Genomic DNA, 23,028 nt, shown 5'->3' with positions numbered 1-23,028 from the left:
AAATACCAATTTGAGTAAAATGGAGGAAGATAATACACAAAGGTAACTTTGAAGGATAGACAGGTAGAAAGTATTACTGTCTGATTAATTTAGAAATTAATGTAATCTTTGGTTTCCTTGGGATTTCAGAAGGGCAGTAATGACCTTTTTGTTTATCTATCTCTCTATTCTTTTTATCAAAAGTTTTATGCCAGTATAAATTCATAATTTTAGCAAAATTACAGCATAAAACAGCTAGAAAGAGGTAAAGAGGTTTCTAAGAGTTGGGAAAAAATCTGAGATTGAAATCCTGTCTCTTGAAGTCAACAGTAAAGTTCTGGAAGCATCTTTGTGAATTTGAGCAACAGGGATTTTCCCAGTGTTAAGAATCATATTTCACATTGGTCATTAGTAGGTTAGTCATTTTCCATCGTGATCCCAGGCAAGTTTAAGCCATCAATCTCTGAAGTATATTGTAAACAGGAGAAGGGCGGGTCCTTCTGTGTTCATATTGAACTTCCTTCAGGTGAACTTACCAAACTGAATTCAGCTTTGAGGAAGTACTATGTGATATAAAAAAAAGGTCAATATTTATATATTTATTATATACTTATATATAAACTGAGAAAGGTTAACAGGGCTTTTGTTTTTTCGTAAGGCAAATGGAGTATGCAGTACTAAATTCCCTGGAACTGCAGTACTATCTGATCACATAGTCCATTTTCTATCTAGGAAATAGAGCTATGGTTAGCTTTAAAACATTTGCAACTTTACATGATTGCTGTGCTATCCTTGCAGTGTTTGCAGAAAGTCACAACTTGCAAAATATGTATAGGGGTGAAGAAAATCAACTGGAAAAAAAGCCATCAGAAAACACAGAAAAAGCATTTTATTGTTTTTGTAGCTGCTGGGCGATTAGGTTGTCACTTGTCTGTGATCTACTCTTGCTATTGTACCTACAGCCAACAAGAAAAGTTGATGAGGCAAATGGGAAACAGACACAGAAGAAGCTTAATTGAAATTAATCAGACCTTCGGCTTCAAACTGTGATGTTGGATTTAATGCTTAGTTTTCCTGGCTTTCTTCTAGCACAGATGTAAAACTCAGAGTTGTCATCTCATAACAGCACCTCACTTGAGTAATGCTTAGGTAAGTACAGTTGGATGACTCTTGAATCAATAAAGACTATAGTTTTGGTCCTAATTGCCCCTTGTCATAATGTTCAAAATGTCTAGATGTTGTAAGTAACTAAAGGGGTCATGGTTCCTATTTCTAACACAAAGTTATGTGGAGTTTTTAAGTGTAAGTTTGAACTTAATAGCCTGGTTTTGTCATCTAGTAGCTATGGATGAGATGCATCTGAGAGAAGGTTATTGTAAGGAAAACTGAAATCACAGATGTGACTCTTCTGTGCTCTCATATACCTTATTTTCTCCAGGCTAAGCATATTAATTGGGCTTCTTCATATACAGACTAAATCTGTCAAGCAGCTTTTAAACAGCATCTTTTTTAGCATCTATTTAAAAAGTAAATCTTTGAAGTCCATGAAAATGGAGGATTAATCATCCTTACACCAACAAAATCACACACAAGTAGAACTGATCATTTCCTTGTTCAGAAACCACTGTTCTAACGTGAACATTGGCTGCCATGAGATGTCACAAGTTTTTGAATGCTGCTTTACTTTTGTACTCTGCCATTTCAGTTCTTGTCTTCTTCCTGGATCTGCCGATGTATGACTTGATTCTGTTGCACACCTGACATAATTTGTGTATGTGGCTGAAATTTTTCCTCTTTGCTGGAATCTTTCCAGTATAGTATACTACACTACATAGCATGTGTGTGTGTATGTATATATATATACATATATATACTGGATGTATAGATCCTAATTTGTATGGATCTGTGAAACCCCATGTGACTTATGGAAGGTCACAGAGCTGTTTGTCACATACGTGCTGCCACAGTATGTGCAAAATGGTGCGTTGAGAACCTGTCCCAAAAAACTCCACAACTCTCTGAATGTCTGACTACAGAGGACTATGGGGAAAGTAAATTGTGGGGCTGTACATGAGATGCATGAGTAATGAAGAAGAATACGGTGTGCAGGTGAGTGGGGCTTTTAAACTAGAAGAGTATATGCAGAGGGGATGTGCGTCTTGGTAGGAAGATATGTGAAAGAGGTCTGAGGGCCCACGTATGGGGCTGAGGAACTGATGAGTTTGGGGCCACCCATTTGAAAGCGTGGTATGAGAATCAGTACATGAGTACGCAAGAAGCTGACCAGCTGTGATGTAGACATTGTCTCCTTCTCCACTGAATGGTTTGGGTATTTAGGGTAGTTAAGAGTATATGGAAATGGCTATCCAGCTTTGCCTCAAGCTGCTTCACAGGACGTGGCACTGGAATGTGTCTTGCTGACGTAGTGAAGGAGAGGAACACAGAAAATTGTGGCCACTACTGTAAAAAAATAAAAAAAAAAAAAATCTATTCCTTATCTAAAGAAGCTAACTACCCGTGCTGTCTCCCATTTATATTGCTAATGCATTGGTCTAACTAAATTTCTGTTGAAATCATGGAAAACACTACCTTCCTGGCATGCAAATTTGTGTTATTTTACCTGTATATTTTATTTATTTATTTATTTATTTGGAAGAGTATACATTATAATGCTTGGTATGTGCTTGCAAACATAGCTTGTTGAGCTACAGAAACTCAGATGATGTCCTCGGTTTTTATTTTGATTTGAAGAGGATCCCAAAAATACAGTTGAACAGAGAGACTCCTGTTTGTGACAACGCAGGTTTTATAAACTGTGGAAATTTGCTGTCTTCTAGACACTTCAAGTGTCGCTGTCGGTTTGAGGATAGTTTTTAAGACTCATATGTTATGATTTTTTTCATGACATTGAGGTAACTTTGAAGTAGTAATACGGCAACCTTGTTTGCCATAGCAAACTTTACCTTGTACTTTGTACTGTGTGTCCTAGTATTAATTAATATGGTGGAAGGAATACCACTTGCAGTGCCGAACTGATAGCATTGCTTCTGAAAACATATCAAGTGGCACATATATATATTTCTTTTTCATGATTATTATTTTTAAATCTAAGGCATCTTAGAGCTTTGATCAGAGTAGTAGGAAAATAGGATCTGATTTGGTTACTAAGGATGCATGCAGTAGAGGAGCTCTCTAAATTGAAAATCCTCCATGATTAGAAATGTTGAGCCTGTGGTATAAGGACTGTTAAAAAAAGATAGCCATGATTACCTTTTGTGCTAGTCGGAACGCTATTCTATGCAATAGTGAAACACTTTATGGGTTAAAGTATAGAATTTAGAAATCAGGAGAAAGCAAATTAAAAGGCTTTATCTTACACACAGCTGTGGAGGAAAGTATGTCTTGAACATATTTAAAAATAACTAGTAACAAAATTTCTACATGTTAGTGTTGAAGGTCTTGTTATAGACAAGTCTACAATATTAACAGCAGGGAATTACCAAATTACTAGAAAGGAAAAATCCTTTAGGACTTGAAAAACTGGGCCCTCTCCCTCATCTTCTTGAAAAGTTCTTATGCAATGTTAAGGAAAATATTTGAAGATGACTTCCCACAGTTATCTTGTCACTGTGCATTCCTCAGTTTTGGTTGCCAGCTCAAGACCCTGTATATGACTTGTAGCTATACTATCTTAGAGTTTCAGGTGTAGTCAATAGAGCCTGTACTTGAATTTACAATGTGGTATAATGCATGTAAAATTAAGTAGTCACTGATGAGGGTTTTTGCTTTTTTCTTGGCCATCAAGAATTGGTTTCCCTTTAGTAGAACAGGGATAATATCACCATGTGGAGAGCTTTGCAGAAATAGAACTAGTTATTATTTGTGTAGCACTCAGCTAATACATTGAGAGCCTGCAAAAAGATTAAAGGAAATGAATGATGCTGCTTTCATAAAGTGCTTGAATAGTGTGCAGCAAGCAAGATAAGATACAGAGTTGCACACTTAAGAGGGAGAGGTTATTAATTAAAGTTCTTGTCTTGATGTACTGTCATTTAGAACAATATAATGCATATTCACATAACAGAGCAAATTCAACTTGTCTGGAAACACTTAGCTTAATACTTAAAGTGTGCTTGATTTTCCAACCATTCTAGTTTTTGAGGTCTTATTTGTGGGTATTTGAGCTTATGGATAGCCAGTTACATAACTAAATCTAAGTCATATTATTTTGAAAGGTTGATCTGAAATTTTGTCATTCTTCTGTGACACTCTAGTTAACCCAGAGGTTTTTCAATCATACACTCTAGGATTTCACAGTACTACAAATCTTCCTAAGAGAGTTGTCTACAATTTTCTTACCAGCAGAGAATTTCTGCTAGATGTAGTCTTTCTGTTATTAATTTCTGGTTTCTGTGACAGAAAGAGTAGAATAAGTAAATACTAAAAAAGAAAAGATGTTTTTGAGAAGCTGGAAACAGTATGTTTAAAGAGGTTAAGCTGCGGTATGGATTTAAGAAGGCACTTTCCCCACAGAAATTTTATCACATATCACGTTGCACTCACAGGATTTCTAGCAAATATTTCTAGAGCTATAGGTACTAGCCACTGATTTCTTATATTCATACCACTGTTCTGCTCCAGTTGCTAAAAATCCAGCTAAAAGTCTGTGAAGAGAATTAGGATACCCCAGAGTCTGTGCTAAGTTGAGCCGTTAGTGAAATGTGAGCCGAGCAACAGAAAGCTAAGAATGACATAAACTCCCATATTTCCCCACCTCCCTCACTAGAGGCACTGCTTGCTATTCTGGGATATAAAAGCAGCTGGGTTGCTGAATTAGCCATATTTTTCTCTAGTCATGAGCTCAGAATTTCCATTGAAGTTACTGTAAGTTTTGCACAAAAATCAAGGGCAGTACATTGGCCAGAACGTGTGCTAAATAAATATTTATACACAAATCAGAATGCTACTGACGGCTTCTTTACACTTTAAAATTCTAAATATTTTAAGAAGCATCTGTTACTAAACTGAGGCATCATTTTTGAAAGTACCCATATTTACTGAGTGGAAGTACACATACTTGGAAGTACACATATTTACTGAGTGAGTACCCATATTTAATGAGATGAACACTGTGACAAACTCTTGGACTAGAAGAATGCACATAAATAAAATTGTAAAAGCAGTACAACGTGATTGAATTAAAATTATAGTGAACAGACTGAACAGTTAGTGCATATTAACTACTATTGAAGATAAACTATATCCAAAGAAATAACCCCTCTCATCGTGCCTAAACTTTATACGTACTGAAAGATTCCTGTGATCTTTTTTGAGAAGCTTTCTGATTATTATTATTTTTTAACCTGAAAGCAAGTTAAATCAATACATTTCTTTTATCATTTCAACAGGTAAGAGACACAGGAGGTTTCTGTTCTTCTCTGAATAATGTACATATTATTCCATTTCCATGCCATTCATTCCTCCGTCCCTTTATAAAACTTATTTCATATAATTTTGGAAGTAATATTTCAAAATGCTGCATATCCACAGTCACTTTCCTTCTTCAGTTAAAAGAAAAGCTGTAAGTGCAAGGTTGCATGCATGATGAGACTTGACATTTGTAATGTTTGGGGTTTTCTGTTTCAGAGGTCTTCAGAGATAATAAATAAATAAAATTCTTGTGTTTAAGTGTACAATTCATCAGGCTAGATTTAAAAGCTGATTTTAAAGAGCTGCAGTAGCTTTCTAACCATGATGGCTTAAGTCTGTATTGGATGGTTTCTTTTTACTCCTTAGCGTGTCTGAGTTCTTTAGGTAATGCTTGTATTTATGCTTGTATTAGTTATGCTTGTATTTAAAGAAGAAAGGTGTTTCCATTTAGCAAAATTCTGTAGGAGGGATTCTCTGCTAGACAGCCATATTGGTATGACCTGGAGTAAAAACAGGCTGTAATTCAAACATGGCATAAGATGTGTGCATATTATTGAGATTCTTTTTCCACTAAAAGTTAATTAAGAATTATATTTACACTTTACATAATACGTATGCAATTCAAAGTACTCTGCAAACTTGGAATGTCCTTGTATTTCTAATTAATAGTTAGATAATGCACATAAGTTAGCATTGCAGCGAAGATACAAGCCCCCAAATTTCTTTGTGAAGTGACATCAAACTACTGAATTGTTTTAGAGTACCAAAACTTCAGCAGTTTGCTTTAAATTCACTTATGTCTCACTGAAGACCCAAACATAATAACAAACCTAAAAAAATCAATTAATATTAGAAACACTTATAGATGAATTTCTTTCAGCACTATAAATTAATTATTTCTGTGACTCTAGGTAAAACCCAAAATAATCTAAAAGGCAAGACAGAAGACAGACTCAGCCCCTGCTGATTATCCCTAGTTACTTCCTAATGCACAGATACTGTATTTGGAAGAATATTGCTGAGATAAAAGCAATGGCCAGCTTATTTATGACCTTGGCAAAGAAAAGGAGAGAAGCATATTTTTGCTGGCTGCAGTAATATAGAAGGGCAAGCATCCAAAACAAGAAGAGCTAGTTAAGCAAGAAAGTGGCATTGAATATAAATTGACCAGGACTATATGCAGCCTAGAAATGTATAACAGTCTTGAAAACAGCATCTACCCAAATGTGTGACTTTTTAAATAATATATGTCTTCATGAATGAATTAACAGATTTTTGAAAAGAATATTTGATTTTTTGACGCATTAAGTCAATGAGTACAGAAAGCTGGGAAACTTCACAGAAGGCTTTGGGGAAGATGGGGTGCAGGGTTTTATTTTTCCCTTGACTACAAAGCAGTTTGGGGTGGAAAGTGACAGACATGACTCTGCTCTGGGGGAAACTGAGCGTTGCATTCAGGAGATTAGTCTTAACAGACAGTTGTGAGCTGGGGTGAGGGTCGCAGATGGGGACATGCACACAGTCGCGGGTATCATTATGCCTAGTCTCACCGCAACTCCCTTTTAAAGGTTCAGCTACTCTTGAGACTTGAAAACAATGTATTTTGCCAAAATATTACTAAATAATTTCACTGTTCATCTACTGTACTATCATAGGGCTAATGTAACTAAACATTACCCCTTATAGAGAAATATTTAATACATTACTTATAGGGATGAGATCTTTATTGCTTTATTTGGCATTGCCACCGAGGGCTGTAATCATATGACCTAGCATTAGGCTTCTAATACTAGTTTCCAATACCAGAAGCTCATTCAGAGCACTTAAATGAGTTCTGATTTACCCTCTGGAAGGACCTCTGTTGCTACATTGACCTTCATGAAATTTAAGACAACTAATCTCACTGGGACATCCAAAGGCTGAAAGTATGGGAAACATGGATTCCTCCTTGACCTTTCACAGTTTTGATACCATGTGGAAATTTCAGGGGTTTGACACAACTGATGATCTATCATAAACAGAGGTCAGCGGGTTTGAGTTAGCTTTGCAAAGCTGTTTTAGATAATTTATCAGCCCAATTCCAAAATTTATTTGCCTGCCTACTTTTTGGTATGGAAATAGCTCCTAAAATGTTGCCTTGTGGGTGGCACTTAGGCAGGCTACTAGGAAAGAAATTTAAGGACTAACTACTGTCACCTCTGATCCCATGAAAACTTCATAGTCTCTAAGTGTCCCATGCTGTCTTAAACACAAGTCAGACTTACAGCTCTCATCTGAAAACCAACTTTTTTGAAAGCCAAGGGGTTTTCAAGCTGTTCCATTTCCACTTGTTCTGATACATGCAAACATAAGCTACAGTGATTTCTGAAGTAGTCAGATATAACACAAGCTAATGGTGGAAGATGGTGCTGCCTACAGTGTTCTTTCCAACACATCAGCTGGGGCGCTGCAACATGCTAGCGTGGCTCATCCAGCCAGCTCAGAGCTTAGGTAAATTTTACTTATATTTTCTATATGTGTCCATGGATGCTAGATGGCGTACTAAGTGATGGAGAAAGGGCAAGTATAACTACCCTTTTTGGTGTCAAGTGTAGATTTTGATAAGCCTAAGTCAATCATGAAGCTGCAAACTCCAGAGTAATTTAAACTGTAGCACCTTAAGTTGCTTACTTTTATCACAATTTAAGTGTCAGACAGGGTGCATTGGTGTGTGTTTTAATTGCTTTGCATTTGCATATTTTCATCCAATGCATGTTTCTCTAAAGGCTTCAATTATTAGACAGATAGTGTTCAGTCCTTGTTAGTTAGATAAGTTGTTACCAGTAGTTTTTAAACTTTTTTATTTTACTTGTTTCCATACAGGAAACTTACATCTTCTGGAAGCTTTAAAGCAAAGACATGCAGTGGGCGTATTTATTCGAATACAGCCATTGTCTGATCCTATTCAAGGCACTGTCATTACTTTTTCCATTCCCATTGCACATTCTAATTCAACTTCAAAAAGAATATTTAGTTTAACCTCTGCTTGAAGAAATGAAATGGAGATCACCTTGATATCAAAACAAAGGAGGTCATATTCAAACAGACTTCAATGATATCTGCCTGGAAGTTTAAAGTACTCAAGTGGCAGGTGCTGGATAATGAGCAAAGAAACAAAGCACTGGAACCTCTCTAGAGATTCTGTTAAATTCCTCCCTAATTAATCTGTGTACCAAATAGAGTAAGCTAATTGCTAACAGGTCTAAATGATTACCAAATTGCCGACTTGTGTAAGCGTGTAGTTTTTCTCTCTTACCTTTGCCTCCCCTCTCCTCCACAGGTATATAGGCATACACACCGAACAGAACACGCAGCAGTGTTGGGATACTGGTGCTGTCCGACATTAATATGAACAGGTCCTTTCCATAGTACCTCCTGTACACTGTTTGGACCGCCACCTTTGCTCTAAACAAAACGGGATTGCTCAGGCTTTCCACGCCTGGTTCCCTGGGCCATATGGGCTGCCGGGCTCCACCTCGGCCTGCCCTGCCGGGTGCAGCTCCCCTTAGGCTGCGGGCGCCATGGGGTGTGCCGGGCTGGCCCCAGTAGCGGCCCTAAGAGCCCCTGCCCAGGGCGGTGAGGTCAGACCGTGGCACCACGGCGGCGGGGAGGAACTGCCACTGCCACTGCCCCTGCAGAGAGCTGGGCACAGGATGGGGAGCTCTGCGCTCCCCCACAGAGGCTGCCCGTACCATTAGGTGCAAGGGAACGAGGACAGGCACCCGCTGACACGGCCCGGGAAGAGGCGGAGATGCCCGGCAGACCACGCCGCGCCCCCGAAGGGAACGACCGGGACCCTTCCGAGGCGCCCCGTCCCTCCCCCGCCGGGGGGCGCTGCCCCGCCGCCACCGGCCGGGAGCGGGCTGCAGGGCCGGGAGGGCGCGGCAGGTGGCGACACCGCATCCCTTCCTCCGTCCCTCCGTCCCTCCCGGCCGGCCGCTGCGCCCCGGAACCGCTCCGTACCGCCGCTGCCTTCCGCTCCCCTCGGCGCCCGGAGGCACGGGGCCGGGAACGGGAACGGGACCGGGTCGGGGCAGGGGAGGGAGAGACGCGGGCGCTGCCCGGCGGGTGCTGCGATGGCGGCGCCGGCGGCCTCCGCGCCGCCCAAGAAGATCGTGGCGCCCACCGTGTCGCAGATCAACGCCGAGTTCGTCACCCAGGTGGGCACGGCGAGGAGGGACCGGGGGGATGGAGGGACCGGGGGGGTCCCCGCGGGCTGGCTGAGCCGGGCCGGGGCTTGGAGAGGCCTCCCCGGCCGCTGTCGGCCCTGCTCGGGAGCCCGGCCCCGCCGCGCGGCCTGGCGGTGCGAGCTCCTCGTTCAAATCGTGGCTGGAGGCCGCGGGTGCGGGGGAAGGGCCGGGCACTGTCCTGAGCCACGGAGGTGTTTGAGGGCCTGTGTCACGCACGGAAGAGCATGTGCCCCCAAACGTTCAGACTAGAGCGCTGTAAAAGTAATCAGATCCGTTGCAATATGTAAACAGTGGCTGGCTGTGCCTTGCAGCTGGCACATAAAGTAGCTATACATGCCCTGGAAATTGTGCTTTCCATCCCCCTCCACAGCGTGAATAACGGGGTCCGGGAAGGCCTTAGCAGCGCAGCTCGGTAGCGATGCAGTGACGGCTCCAGCCGCACTGCTAGGCCCCGACCCACTGCCTTCGCCTCTGCCTGAGGCTTGCAGGCTGGGGTTTGCAGCCACTGAAAGATCCTGGTGTGTTTCGGAGGGATGTGTTAGGGGTAGCATAACAAAAACAACAACAACAAAAAGCATTTATTATATAGCAGTCTGCATCTGAAACTCTTACAGAGTATTGCGCTTCTGTTAGAAAATATTTAGGCGTAGAACCTTCAGTGGTTGAAGAGCATTGCTGTTGGAAAAACAGCGTTGGTGCATGTAGTTATAACCTGGAATTAAGCAAAAAAATAGTGAAATCATGGGGATTGGATCTGTTACAGAGCTGTTCTGTCATTACAACTCAAGATATATATTTTAACCTTTTTTTTCCTTTTTTCATACAGTTAGCAAATAAATACTGGGCTCCGCATGTGAAGAAAAAGTTGTGCTTTGATTCAAAGGTAAGTACTTCTACCAGAACTGTGCCAGGGTGTGAAAGAATGAAGATCAATGATATTCTGTCATGCTAACCTCTGGTGATGCCTATATTGTAGAAGAATATGAGAGACTGTTTGAAAGGTCAACAGTTACTTAACACACTGTAGTTATAAACTGATTGTTATTTATTTGTAATTTCTAAATGTATGCACTGTTATGATGATATGCAATAGCAGTGCATTTTTTTTGTGTACTATGTGTTCAGTTTATTTTAGCGAAGAACCTGTGAGCGTAAAAGATATTTGAGGAGATACTCTTAAAAATCAGAGGATGAAAGATACATGCAATACTGAACTGTAATACTTAAAAATTCTTCAGAGAGTTTTGAGTGGACAACCTGAGTGCTGTTCAGGTGGATATCTGTGTTTTGAATGTTTAAAGCTTGGCCTAATATGTTTGGTTTTGTGATGGTTTTCTGTAGTGTAGGGTCCTTCAACATTAGGTTTCTTTCTCTTGTGGTTATTTAGCTATATCTCCATTTTTAGCCTCAGTTTGCTTTTTTTTTGTAGTACTTGCGATTGTTAGAACTAGGATGAAGATAAGCAGCTGAATTACAGATCTTTGTCATGTGATGTCAAAGTGAGTATTGCAGCAGATAGAACAGATTATTTTATTCCTACGGTAAAAACTGGGTAGGAGTGGCTGGAACTGGTTAGTTGTCATTTAAAAGAAACAGTGACAACTGATGACTGCGTTGAAACTGATTTGACTCTTCAAAGGGTGTTCCTTAAATTCAACAGTAAACCAACAATAATAAGGCTTGCATATCTGTTTGACTTTTACATAAACTCTCAGTGAGACGTAGGTTATTTCTTCTGAGTAACTTGAATTAAGGTCCTATCAATTCTGTATCATTAGGTGCTATTTTTTTCCCTAAGTTGATTCATTTTCTTTGTCAGAAATGCATGTCTGTGAAGGTTTTGGTCTCACCAGAGCTGAGACTTAGTTGTTATGATGTATTTCATCAAATAGTACTAAGCAGAGAGTAACTAATACAGAGTAACTTTGAGCGCATTGAACATCTTAATGCATTTTTAACCATTTCATGAAGTATAAACTTTTTGAATTATTCTTTCCCGTAGGTCATTGAAGATGTATATACAAAAGAAATTGTCAAGTCAAAGTAAGCATACTAGTCACTTTCATATAGACTAGCATTCCATCATTGTTGCAGTTGTTTCTAATGTTCCATAGAATGCTTTGAAATATACTAACATGTTCAAAGCAGGTGAGGATGGCTCAATTTCATTCTAGTAATTTAATCCTTGTATTTTTTTCAAAGTCTGAGTGTGGCAAAAAGAAAGCTCATGAGCTTATGCTCCTTGAATATGAGGGTTGGATGTAATATTGCTTGGTTCCTTGATCTGCCAGTATGTTGTGATTTGTGTTAGTTTTGTGTTGTGATGGTTATAGAAGGCTGGTCCCTCCTTTGTCACCAAGGTATGTAAAGAAAAAAATCAATTAAGGATTGTGGTGCCTTTAGCTTTTTGCTTTTTTCCTAATTATTTTAACCAGGGAGAGTCTCATTTCAGTAAGTTTTAACGTTAGATGATGGAGACAAAATAATCTAGATAAACTGTTTTCTACAGCTTTGTGTATTAGAGTAGTAACCAAAGCTATTTGGATCTCTTCAGAAGATGTTTGAATTCTGGAGAGAATCCTATTTGTGATTGCTTTACGAAAGTCATCAAAAAATTGCCACGAAGAATCAGAGCAAGCTTGCAGTTCCATTGACTGAGAAGTGATACCATTACAAACTGAATAAATATGTAGTTGTAGTTTTCCAGAATACTCTGTCAGCTTCCAGCAATTTAATATCTTCAAGACTGTTGGAAGTGGTGTCTTCATACTTAAAGAGAAATCTAGATATATTTTTTTAATGTAAATTCGTTGGTTACTTAATGATCCTGCATGAACTTTAGCTTTCACAATGTTATAGCAGTTAAGCACTGTATTCCAGTGATTGCGGTTGCCTAGAAATGCGTGTGTGTGGGGGGAAAGATACCTTCTAGATGCTTCAACAGGTTTTATTATATAACAGAGTGTGTGTGTGGGGGGGAATAGCTAAGCTAAGATGTGCATGGAAGGCTTTCTTTTCTGTGTTAATTGATTATTTTTTTCCTTTTTTAGGTTTGCTATTAGAAAGATAATGCTTCTTGAATTCAGGTAAGCTAAATTGAGTGAAATTTTAAGTTGTTTTTCTGTAGGAACTCATAAAGATGAGAAACAAATGCAGAACAGTGAATCTGCTTGAAGGTAGCATACTAATTTGCTCCCTCTTACTAAAGCCTTGAATTGCACAAATAGGAAAATTGAATGAGGAGAGTTGAATTTTAGGATAAATATAATAACCGTGGAGTTAGCGTTTTAATTCTTTCTGTGAACATTCTTAATGTTATCGGCTTGTAATGTAACTTAAGTACTTTCTGGTGTATAGCCCCATCTACTGCCATTTGTCCTGTAAGTCATTTTTCTATTTTTTTCTTCTTTCCTCATCTGTCCCTTAAGTTCTCTTGCCTTCTCATACATAAGATTTTCCTGTTCTCCATTCTTGCTCACATATGTTTATCCTCACTTGGGGGTGTTACTTTTTTTAAATTATTATTAATAAAATGTATTGAAGTTTATTGAAATGCCTGGGCGAAAATGAAGTATGGAATTCTCTCTGGATTTGGGGGATTTTCTTCCCCTACTGTTGGCAGATTCAAGCTCTTGGGAAGCAGTATATGTTCCATCTTGAATATGCCTCTGAAGTTATCTCAGCTGCTCTATTTGATGCTATGCATTCTGGCTGAGCCCCCAGAAAGTGTCAATTCTTGTCTCAGCCTTACTGAGTCTTCTGGTTCTGGCTACATACAAGCCCTTGCTGCCTCTTTTTTCCCCACTGTCTCTGGTACTTGTCTTACCTGAAGTGATTGAAGTAGCTTACTATAAGACATCAAAAAAAAAGTAAGCTGTGGGAAAAGTATATAAGTAAAACTGGATTGTCTCATGAAGGGCAAAAAGAATGTTAGAGCTGGCATTAATAGGAGAGCGGGTGAACAACTGGACTGGGAAGAAACAAGACTTTCTGATGGCACAGGGTGCAAGTACACTGTTGAAAAGGATTAATTTAGAGTGCCTCCTCGGGAGAAGCTATCGTGTGTAGCTTCAGTAGGTAGTTAGAAGAGGGAGACAGTTGTGTGTCCAAATTGCCTCTCATCTCTAAGCTGTAATTTTAAGAGTTTCTTCTGTGAGAAATGTGCCATGTTAATGAAGAAGAAATGCATGTTGCTAGGAAGCTGCTATTTCCCAGTGTCCAGTAATTTTTCCTACTTTCTTGAAATCACTTGATCTCTCCCATAATATTAAAGATTTTTAGTCACACTATATGTATATATATTTATATATATATTTACTACCTTTATTTGATGATTGCAAACATAAAATCTCTGGATGATTCCATTTTCTTATATAGTAAGAGGTGTTTAATAATACAAATAGCGTTGTACAGTAGTTGTCTTTTGCATCTTATGCTAGGAAGTGCTGTAAGTGACATTCTTTAGCTAGGTTTTGTTTTTTCCTTCTGGAAAATCAGTATGAATTCTTGTTCTGACTTTGCATTGAGCTGTGGTTACTTAGCACATTTGAAATCCCCCTTGGGTGGTGTTTCTTCCTGATGAGAACTCATCTGTCTCTTATAGCAGTTATCTGAGTTTGCCATTAACAAGTTCTGCTGCAGTGACCTAGATGAGAAGTAACTTCAGGAACTATTCACAAACTACAAAGATGGCAAAAAGAAAAAAACCCAACCCTGCGGATAACTGCTTTTTCACATGAGTGACAGATTATGTGGGTGGCAGCAACTAATGAAATATTCTTTGTCTCTTCACAGCCAGTACCTTGAAAATTACCTATGGATGAATTATTCTCCAGAGGTGTCCAGTAAGGCATATTTAATGTCAATCTGCTGTATGGTGAATGAGAAGTTCAGAGAGAATGTCCCTGCGTGGGAGGTAACCAATTACAATTACAGCTAGAATTGACTTTTATCCACAAGTTGCAGCTTCTGCAGTGTGCTCACTTACACTGACAGAAGGTAGCAAATCTTGTAGTGTTAAAAGTAAATGGTAGCTCAGCTGGAATGTCTCGTATGGTATTTTAAAGTGTGTGTTCTTTTCCTGAGAAGGCAGGGGATGGATGGAAGATCAGCTGATTCTTTTCGGTGCATGAGTCTTTTGTTCTGTTGCATGATGCTTTTACATCAGCAGCATTTGCTTTTTTGGCACTCAACAAGTCTGGCATTTGCAGAGAAGTTATTTCTCTGATAATGAAAGAAAAGAGAGGATTTTGATATCTGTGGGTATAAGAAGGCACCACTGGAAATCTGACATTTTAACTAATACTGTCTTGTTTAAAACCTGTGAATATGGTTTTGTAGCTTTTCTGCATGAAATTTTATCCTGAAGTAATCTCTTATTCTGCTTCTATTTATACTGTTTTGTGTAGTAGTAGGTTCAGAAATAATGTGTTGTTTCTACAAATAGTCCAGTTCTCACAGGATGTCTCAATGATGTGAGCCTACTTAGAAATTCTATGCAAGCATCGCTTTAGAAGCACACTTACTCTGGTAGTTGTGCTATCACTTCAGTGCTGGCAAAACACAAAGGATTAATAACTTATGCATGTGATGTCTGTGTCTTCTATTTTGCTTTGGCGTACGTGCTAGAAGCAAAGTGACGGGTGCACATCACCATCCAAGCAGTTTAGTTAAATTCATTATTTGGTACGTGGCCGCCCTTTTAAAGAAACTGTTGCCACAGTTACTCACTATCTTTTTCCGTCTGAGGCAGTTGAATGCAAGTTCCACAACTGTAGTTAATCTTTGTTGTTTTTAGGTGCTCATTTTAGTTAGATCACTAAACAGCTGCCATAGTTTTGGCTAAAATCTACCAATTCTGTGGGTCTAAAGGAATTGTTCTAACCTGTGTCATTTTACAATAATACTGTGTGATCATCAGTTGAGCATTTCCACAACACAATCCACTCCACTTGCTCTTCTTGTTCGGTTTGTCCTATGCATCACCTGTGTTAGAGGTCAAGCAGAATGCAGTAGTTCCTCTAAGCTCTCCTGTATATTGGGGTTCCCTAATCAGGAGGATATTGTTAGAGGATGTCAAGTGTTTTGCTTGTTCTGCCTGCTCAGAATAAATGACAGAGAGGGAAATAAATCCTTCTTCCTTTTACAGATTTAAACAAACCTGGAGGTCTCAATCTATGTTATGTGAATGAAAATTGAAATAATTTGTATCACCTTGACTCAACTTTCTCTTTTATTCCTAGACATTCAAAAAAAAGCCAGAACACTTTCCTTTCTTCTTCAAATGCATATTGGAAGCGTCACTGGTTGAGAATGACAGTGAATTCTCTCTACATGAACAGACAGTCCTCCTGCTTTTCCTTGATCATTGCTTCAATAGTTTGGTATGTTAAAAGCAACTAATACTTGTGGTTACACCATTCTGAGTTAGCAGCAGTTTAGTTTTAGTAATTCCTTAGGAGACAGATAAAGCAAAATCTCCATTTAGAAACGATGGTGGCACTGAAGGGCTTTTACCCTTTTCAACACTTGCTTTGTTTCTGTCACTACATCTATGTTGACACAAGATTGTAAGAGACTCAAAATTTGAAGTAATGAAACTTACTGCAATTTAGAGACACGTATTTCAAATTGTGCTTAAAAATGTTTATATTTAAAACGGTGGCTTACCCTTAAAAGCAGATTCGTTATTACTGTGCTTTTTTAGTTTTGTTGCAAAATCGCAACATTGCAACCATTGTTTTTTATTAACAGTTGAGACAGACGGCAGACTTTTTCACTTTTGAATTTAGGTTTTAAGTAATATTTGGCTGCAATTTTTTGAGTTAGTCCAAAGAAACCATTTGGCCAGATTGTGTTCTCAGTCTATAGTAAAAACTGGGCACAGTTGTTGATCCTAGTTTGCAATTGTGGAGAGTAAAATAAAAGTATTTTATATGAGACATGGTACTGTTACCTCTTTTGTAACTGGACTTTTGTATTAGATATAGGATATATCGGTCAAAATCAGGGTTTGCACAAGCAAAGAACTAAATAGTGTCTCACAAAACAATTGAGGAAGTGCATGATTTGATTTTGGAATTAGGGATGATTATTGGAGCCAGTAATCATCATAACCCTCACGTGTCTAGTTTATTAATCTTCCTTTTTAAGGAGAGTTTGATAGTGACTCTATGTAGTGCTGTCTGCAGGACACTTCTTATAAAACACAGTATGTAAGCTGGTATAAATGTACTTGCAAAAGCATACTTCTATTAGAAGCTACACTTTGTGAGGCGAAGAACAGGATAGTCACAGTGATGTTTTAAATAGGGAGCACCAAAGTGTGAAGTTCCAGAATGCTGAATATGGAATATTTGTCCATGAGGATATATTTAAGATGTTGGTGGAAGTTAGGCCCTGGAATGTGCCCAGAAAAGGGCTACGAAACTGGTGAAGGGCCTGGAACGCAAGTCCTGTGAGGAGCGGCTGAGTTAACTGGGGTTGTTTAGTCTGGAGAAGAGGAGGCTCAAGGGAGACCTTATTGCTCTCTACAACTACCTGAAAGGAACGTGTAGGGAGCTGGGGGTTGGCCTCTTCTCACAGGTACCTTAGTGATAGCACTAGAGGGAATGGCCTCAAGTTGCGTGGTGGGGGTGGGTGTTAGGTTGGAAATAGGAGACATTTCTTCTCAGAAAGAGTAGTCAGGCATTGGAACAGGTTGCCCAGGGAGGTGGTGGTGTCACCGTCCCTGGGGGTGTTTAAGGAAGGGTTGGACCTGGTGCTTAGGGACATGGTTTAGTGGGTGACATTGGTGGTAGGGTGATGGTTGGGTCAGATGATCTTGAAGGTCTTTTCCAACCTTAATGATTCTATGATTCTTCAGTAGTTAAGGAAAAAAGCCAAACTTTGTGGATGCAGATCACAGGCAGAGTTGGAGAAAGAGCATTGAATTACAGAGAAATCAGTTATTTTAGAATTAGAAGAATGTTGAAGTGGGAGAAATTTGATAATTGAGGGGCTTACCAAGACCTCTAGAATAGATTTTAAAAAGAATTGAGTAAAAAGAAAGCATAGTAAGAAAACTCAGTTGAAGGGCAAGAAATGACTGAAGAAATAACATCAGTTCTCAGCTTCTATCCTAAAATACTTACCTGGATAAAGCCCCTCACAAAGTATTAAGAGTTGACAGAATCCATGAAAAGAACCTAAAATGAGAAAGTCATCAACAATTTTAAGTGTTACCAGGGAGAGATACTGTGTAGTTTCTTGTTAGGAGATTGTGAAATATAATATTGCAACATACATATACTTTGATGGTAAAGTCCATTGATGCACTTTGTAAGAATATACTTGCAAGACTGGCACATGAGAAAATATAAGAGCTCTTAAAAACACTTTTTATGTCTCTGACTTTCTAACAGGAAGTGGATTTGATCAGAAGCCAGGTGCAACAGCTCATTTCCTTACCAATGTGGATGGCTCTACAACCTGTAAGCATAACACTGTAAACTGGCAATGATCTTCTAGGCAGTGTGGGAGTCCTGGGGTGTGAATTGTGTAGTGACAGTTACTTGTCTAATGTATGAAGCTACCTACATTGCTGTGGAATTATATTTTTGGTAAAACTCCCTTTCCCGTTTGCTATAAATTTCCTTGTAATTGTATTGTTCATTTGTAATTGTTGTTTTTTTTCATAAAACAAAGCTTTGATGCTTATAGCATTTCTGAGCTATAATTTGTAGACAAGGCCATGAGAACACTGGGACTGGGAAATATGCCTGCTGTGTGGGAACAGAAAACACAGGAATAGGAAAGGGAGGAATAATACCAAAAAGACAACTGAGAATGATAAATGCGGTGGAACTGGATTAACTAGTTGCACTGTGCGGATATGTATCAGTGATTTCTATGGATATTTCTCAGAATTAGTACTTGGAATTATTGAGTCTCTCAATACTTACTTCCCTTGCAAAAACGGGGGAGTTCTTAATTCTTGGTGAATTAATACCATTTTACCTTTTCAGAAACGACTGGAACAAGAGCTGAAAAAGACACCAAAACTAAGAAAATTCTGGAATCTCATTAAGAAAAATGATGAGAAAATGAATGAAGAGGCAAGAATGCAGTATGTTACAGAAATCTTTTTTTTCTTGTTAAAGCCAAAACCCTTAATGAATTCATCATAATTCAGCTAAGTGAAGTTATTGTAATAATAAAATGTATAGTATAAAAACAAATAAACTGAAGCCTCTAAAGATTTCAAATAAGGATTGATCATGTGTGGTCTCCTGGAAACTTTTGTTTTCCAGTAGTCTTTATACAAAATAATATTTTAACTTAACATTTTATTTGATCAGTGAATTTATGATTCCAAATTTTAGAGCTATAAGGTGAGAACTGTATGAGAATATTCATATAGTTACTCATGTATTTTTCATGACCTTCAGCAAGGATTTAGCTCTTACTTGAACAGCTGTTAAAGTGTGTGAATAAACTTACGTGTATCTTAACAAAGATAAGTGTTCCAATACTTTTTGTGTTACAATGTGGTAAAGCGTAGGTGGTAGCCTACTTCTCTTTTACTCAGTAGAAGCATGGCTTGTTAATCAATTTTGTGCTGGAAGTTAAAAATACAGATTCTGCTAATCTGTCTGCCCAAATGAAAGGAGAAAAGTTATCATCTAAACAGTTTAGGTATGGCTTCAAGCAAACTTACCATTATACAAATATTAAAGCAGCTAATTTTGTATTAATGAAAGATAAGACGTACTTCTAGTCTGCTTTTCAGAAGTGTTAATACTTTTGTCGTATGTCTGATTTTAGAGCATATCGGGAGAGAAGATTTCTTTCACAGCTCATTCAGAAATTTATTTCTGTGCTGAAATCGATACCTGTCACAGGTAACTGTGGTTCTTTTGTTATTTTGTAATCTGATAATCAGCCTTAAATATTTCTCTTGTTGAAAAGCAACTACTCCTTAGGATACCAACCTGATGTTGGAGACCTTATTTATATAGGGTTTCAGTGAAAGACTGTCTGCGTCAGTTTCATGTCAAAATTAGTATTCAAATTTTCATATGCTTTAAAAATGAAATAGCAGAAAGCTACCTTAAACCTCCTCTACTTCTTTTCAGTATGGACTTAAAAAATATATTTTGGGAAAGTGATATTCTTCATTGCGTGCTTATACCCTTACAGCATTAAAGCATTTAAGTGCATACTTAGATGTCCTGTTAAACAGATGTTATAAATGCATATCATAAGACGATATCCTGTCACTACTGTTGATCTGTGGTGAGAACAAAAAGCTAAGTGAAGTGAAATTCTGTAAGATTTGACTGCTCTTGATTTATAAATCGTTGTGACAAGCAAAATTACATGCTTGCCTGATTTAGAAAGGAAAAATGTTTCTACAGGAAGGCATTAGCCTTTTGACAAAAAAAAAAAAAAAGCTTATTGTACTCCAAGCACAACACTATTTGGGTGAAATCACTTCTCAAAGTTCTGCTTTTGCTTTTGAGAGCTGAAGTTTGCTATAAGTTTTCGTGAGCTGTAAGGGAATTTCTGTGTATTAGGACTTCCTCAAAAATGATACCTAACCCCTCCATCTTCCCAGTTGTGCGAAGATCAGTCTTACAAAGACATTAACAGTTACGCTGAGGGCTTTAGGAAATAGGTGTTCATTAAAGTAGATTTGGTTTTGTGTTTTGACTTGATCTTAAAAGCTCTTCAGCAGTCCACCTAAAGACTATACATGCTGCTTTTGTCATTGTGCAATGTAGCCATTGATGCTTTATTTGGTGAAGTTTCAATGTAAAATGGGTAAGATACTGGTAAAAGTACCACTTTCTAGATCATTTTTTGTTCCTTTTTAGATCTAAGATGGCTCATCTGACTCTGCTTCGTTTGAAGAAAATCTTAACACCAATCTCACTTTCACACTAATTTATTAAGCCCTTCATTTAAGTGTTTTCACAAGATCACAAAATAGTTGAGTTTGGATGTTTAATAAATTCCCTTCTAAAAGTCTGGTTTCATTATTTTTTTATATCCAAAAATCTTCTAGTTTGTAGTGAAGGAAAGGATTGTTTCTGAAAAAGAGAAGAACGTTCTAGTTAGTTTTCTAATCTCGTTAGAAGGTGATACTGTATTAATATTGTGTATTAGCAACATTTAATATATTTTTAAAAAATAGTTCAAATATAAGCATATTGTGTTGTGTGTCAATTACAAAGATTTTTATTTCTATCTAGGTCCTATTTCTATGGACAAAGTTCATTATTGTGAGCGATTCATTGAACTCATGATAGATCTTGAGGTAAGTTAAGTTGTTTCAGCCTGTTTCCAGGTATACTTTCCTAGCTTTTATATGCATAAAATTGTCACTTTAGCCTTATTCCAATTAACGGGCAGTTATATCACAGCTGTGCATATTATGGTTGCTTAATAGCGGTTTTGCATCTGTAACTAGGAGGTTGTAACAGTGGAGCTACATTGAGAACTGACAATGTTTATAAATCAAATAAACTATTAGAGAAATCTAGGATCCTAAATTGTTCTCTGAAGACTGTTAATGGGAATACTAGTAATAATTCCAGCAATTGAGGAAAATGTGTGAGACTTTAATCCATTAGGATTAATCTGGGAGTGTGCCTCCCACAGCATGATAGGCTATTTAAAATATCTTCTGTGTTGCATATTATAATACCAGAAGGCATCTGTAGTTCTGAAATACAAGTTATTTTTATTTGACTAGAACTCATTATTTACAGGAAACAGTTTTGGTGATTTAGTTTTGTTACAGAATAATATGAGGAGGCCAAGTGAGGTTTTGTATCTGCAGGTACTGAGAAAATGGGACAACTTTAAGCTTCATGGTACCAGAATTAAAAGTAAAACATTATATGACACCACTTCACACAAGTAACAATTTATTTAAAATAATTTAAGCTTTAGAAGACGTTTTGGAATAAGACAGAATTTGCTGAAGCAGCAGTGACTGAAACGAGTGTAGAATGCACACATTTAAAACAATATTGCAGCAGTTTGATGTATCATGTAATACACAATGATTATACAGACACTTAGTAGTAGAACAATTGCTGTAATTAATTTAGTTTTATTGTTAGTAGGAGCAATCTGCCTTGTGATGAGCTTGTGCCATGCTACCAGACCTATAAATGTCAGTGTTCATAGCAGCCTACCCACATAAAAACCAGTGTCTTTGCACAGGTAAATGCTCCTTTAATATGAAGACCTCTGTTAGGGTATTAGATATGAAAATAACTGTGCAGCAATCTACCTTGATCTGCTTTATTGAAGTGGAGATTTCAGAAACTAAGATTTCTTAAATTTTGAAGAACTGCTTGTATTAATGTGAGATTGTTTGCCACAGGCTTTGCTTCCTACACGACGCTGGTTTAACACAGTGTTGGATGACTCCCATCTTGTTGTTCACTGTTACCTATCTAGTCTTGCCAAGAGAGAGAAGGAAGGTCATCTCTTCTGCCAGGTGAAATAGGAAGTTGTTGAAAATAACTTCTTTCATTCTGATGCGACTCTGAATATTGCAATTGCTGTATTTTATGTTTGATTGTTAACATAGGTTTTTATGAATATTTCTGATGGATGCAAATTATATGTTTATTTAAATCCTTCAGATAGTAGTCCTTTCTCATCTGTATCTGTGTGCATCTGTTTTTACGTTTCTGGCTGTTTTTCAGCAGTTTTGAAAAGCACAATCCAGAAAGCAGTCGAACTAACGGCTTGCTTTACCCCATGTATAACAGAAGTCATGTCACCAGTGCATTCTCTCCTTCATTTTGACCTCTGACAATTCTACAGTGCGGCTGTTATTCACTACTGTCCTTGAGTTTACTCAGTCATAGACAGTATATTGCTAAGGATCTGAAGATCTCTTCCTTTCTGCTTCTCAGCTGCTTTTCTTGAGGCTTACTGTCCCCTGTCTCTGGCATGTGTTCAGTTTCTCTGAGGGTCATTGTTGATGAAACAGAAAGCCAGCAACACATCTGATAGACAATATGTAATTTGGAAGAAGAAAATCATTGCAAATTAGGATGAATTCCAGGGCTGGCATCAGAGATGGCAGGAGTGAAGCAAGACCTCTCCCTTTTGATACCAGCAAGCCAGAAGTTGAATTCAGTGTCTCAGTGAACCTCTGGCTAGGTCAATGTAGCATGCTTAGTTTCTAATACTGATTTGTAGAAGAAACAACTTTGGCTGTGGTCTGTGCTGTAGTTTCTATGGCTTGATGAGATACCTACCAGAATTATTTTGTGCATCAGCCAAATTTAGATACCAGATTTAGATGGTCTGTTTCTTTAAGTACTCTGATAAACTCTTGCTTGTGCATGGTGCCCAGATTTGTTGTGTTAAATGGTGTTTTCTT

At 38.2% G+C, this 23,028-nt stretch overlaps 1 protein-coding gene across 1 annotated transcript in view; it reads left to right on the top strand.

Annotated features, from left to right (window-relative positions):
• Window positions 1-9,259: 9,259 nt before the first annotated feature.
• The window catches only part of AQR (aquarius intron-binding spliceosomal factor), a 54,566-nt gene continuing 40,797 nt past the window's right edge, over window positions 9,260-23,028 (top strand). The window contains exons 1-11 of the mRNA XM_083839638.1: window positions 9,260-9,608; window positions 10,465-10,521; window positions 11,641-11,681; window positions 12,689-12,724; window positions 14,433-14,553; window positions 15,881-16,021; window positions 18,041-18,109; window positions 18,644-18,744; window positions 19,443-19,519; window positions 20,873-20,937; window positions 22,015-22,131. Coding sequence (XP_083695764.1) covers window positions 9,525-9,608; window positions 10,465-10,521; window positions 11,641-11,681; window positions 12,689-12,724; window positions 14,433-14,553; window positions 15,881-16,021; window positions 18,041-18,109; window positions 18,644-18,744; window positions 19,443-19,519; window positions 20,873-20,937; window positions 22,015-22,131 — 909 coding nt within the window. The 5' untranslated portion in view covers window positions 9,260-9,524. The remainder of the gene's footprint in view (window positions 9,609-10,464; window positions 10,522-11,640; window positions 11,682-12,688; window positions 12,725-14,432; window positions 14,554-15,880; window positions 16,022-18,040; window positions 18,110-18,643; window positions 18,745-19,442; window positions 19,520-20,872; window positions 20,938-22,014; window positions 22,132-23,028) is intronic.

This window comes from Anser anser, assembly GCF_964211835.1.
Source record: "Anser anser genome assembly, chromosome: 5".
NCBI classification, from domain to species: Eukaryota; Metazoa; Chordata; class Aves; order Anseriformes; family Anatidae; genus Anser; species Anser anser.
Note: the sequence above shows the minus strand (reverse complement) of the source record. Positions and strands in the feature narration are given on the sequence as shown.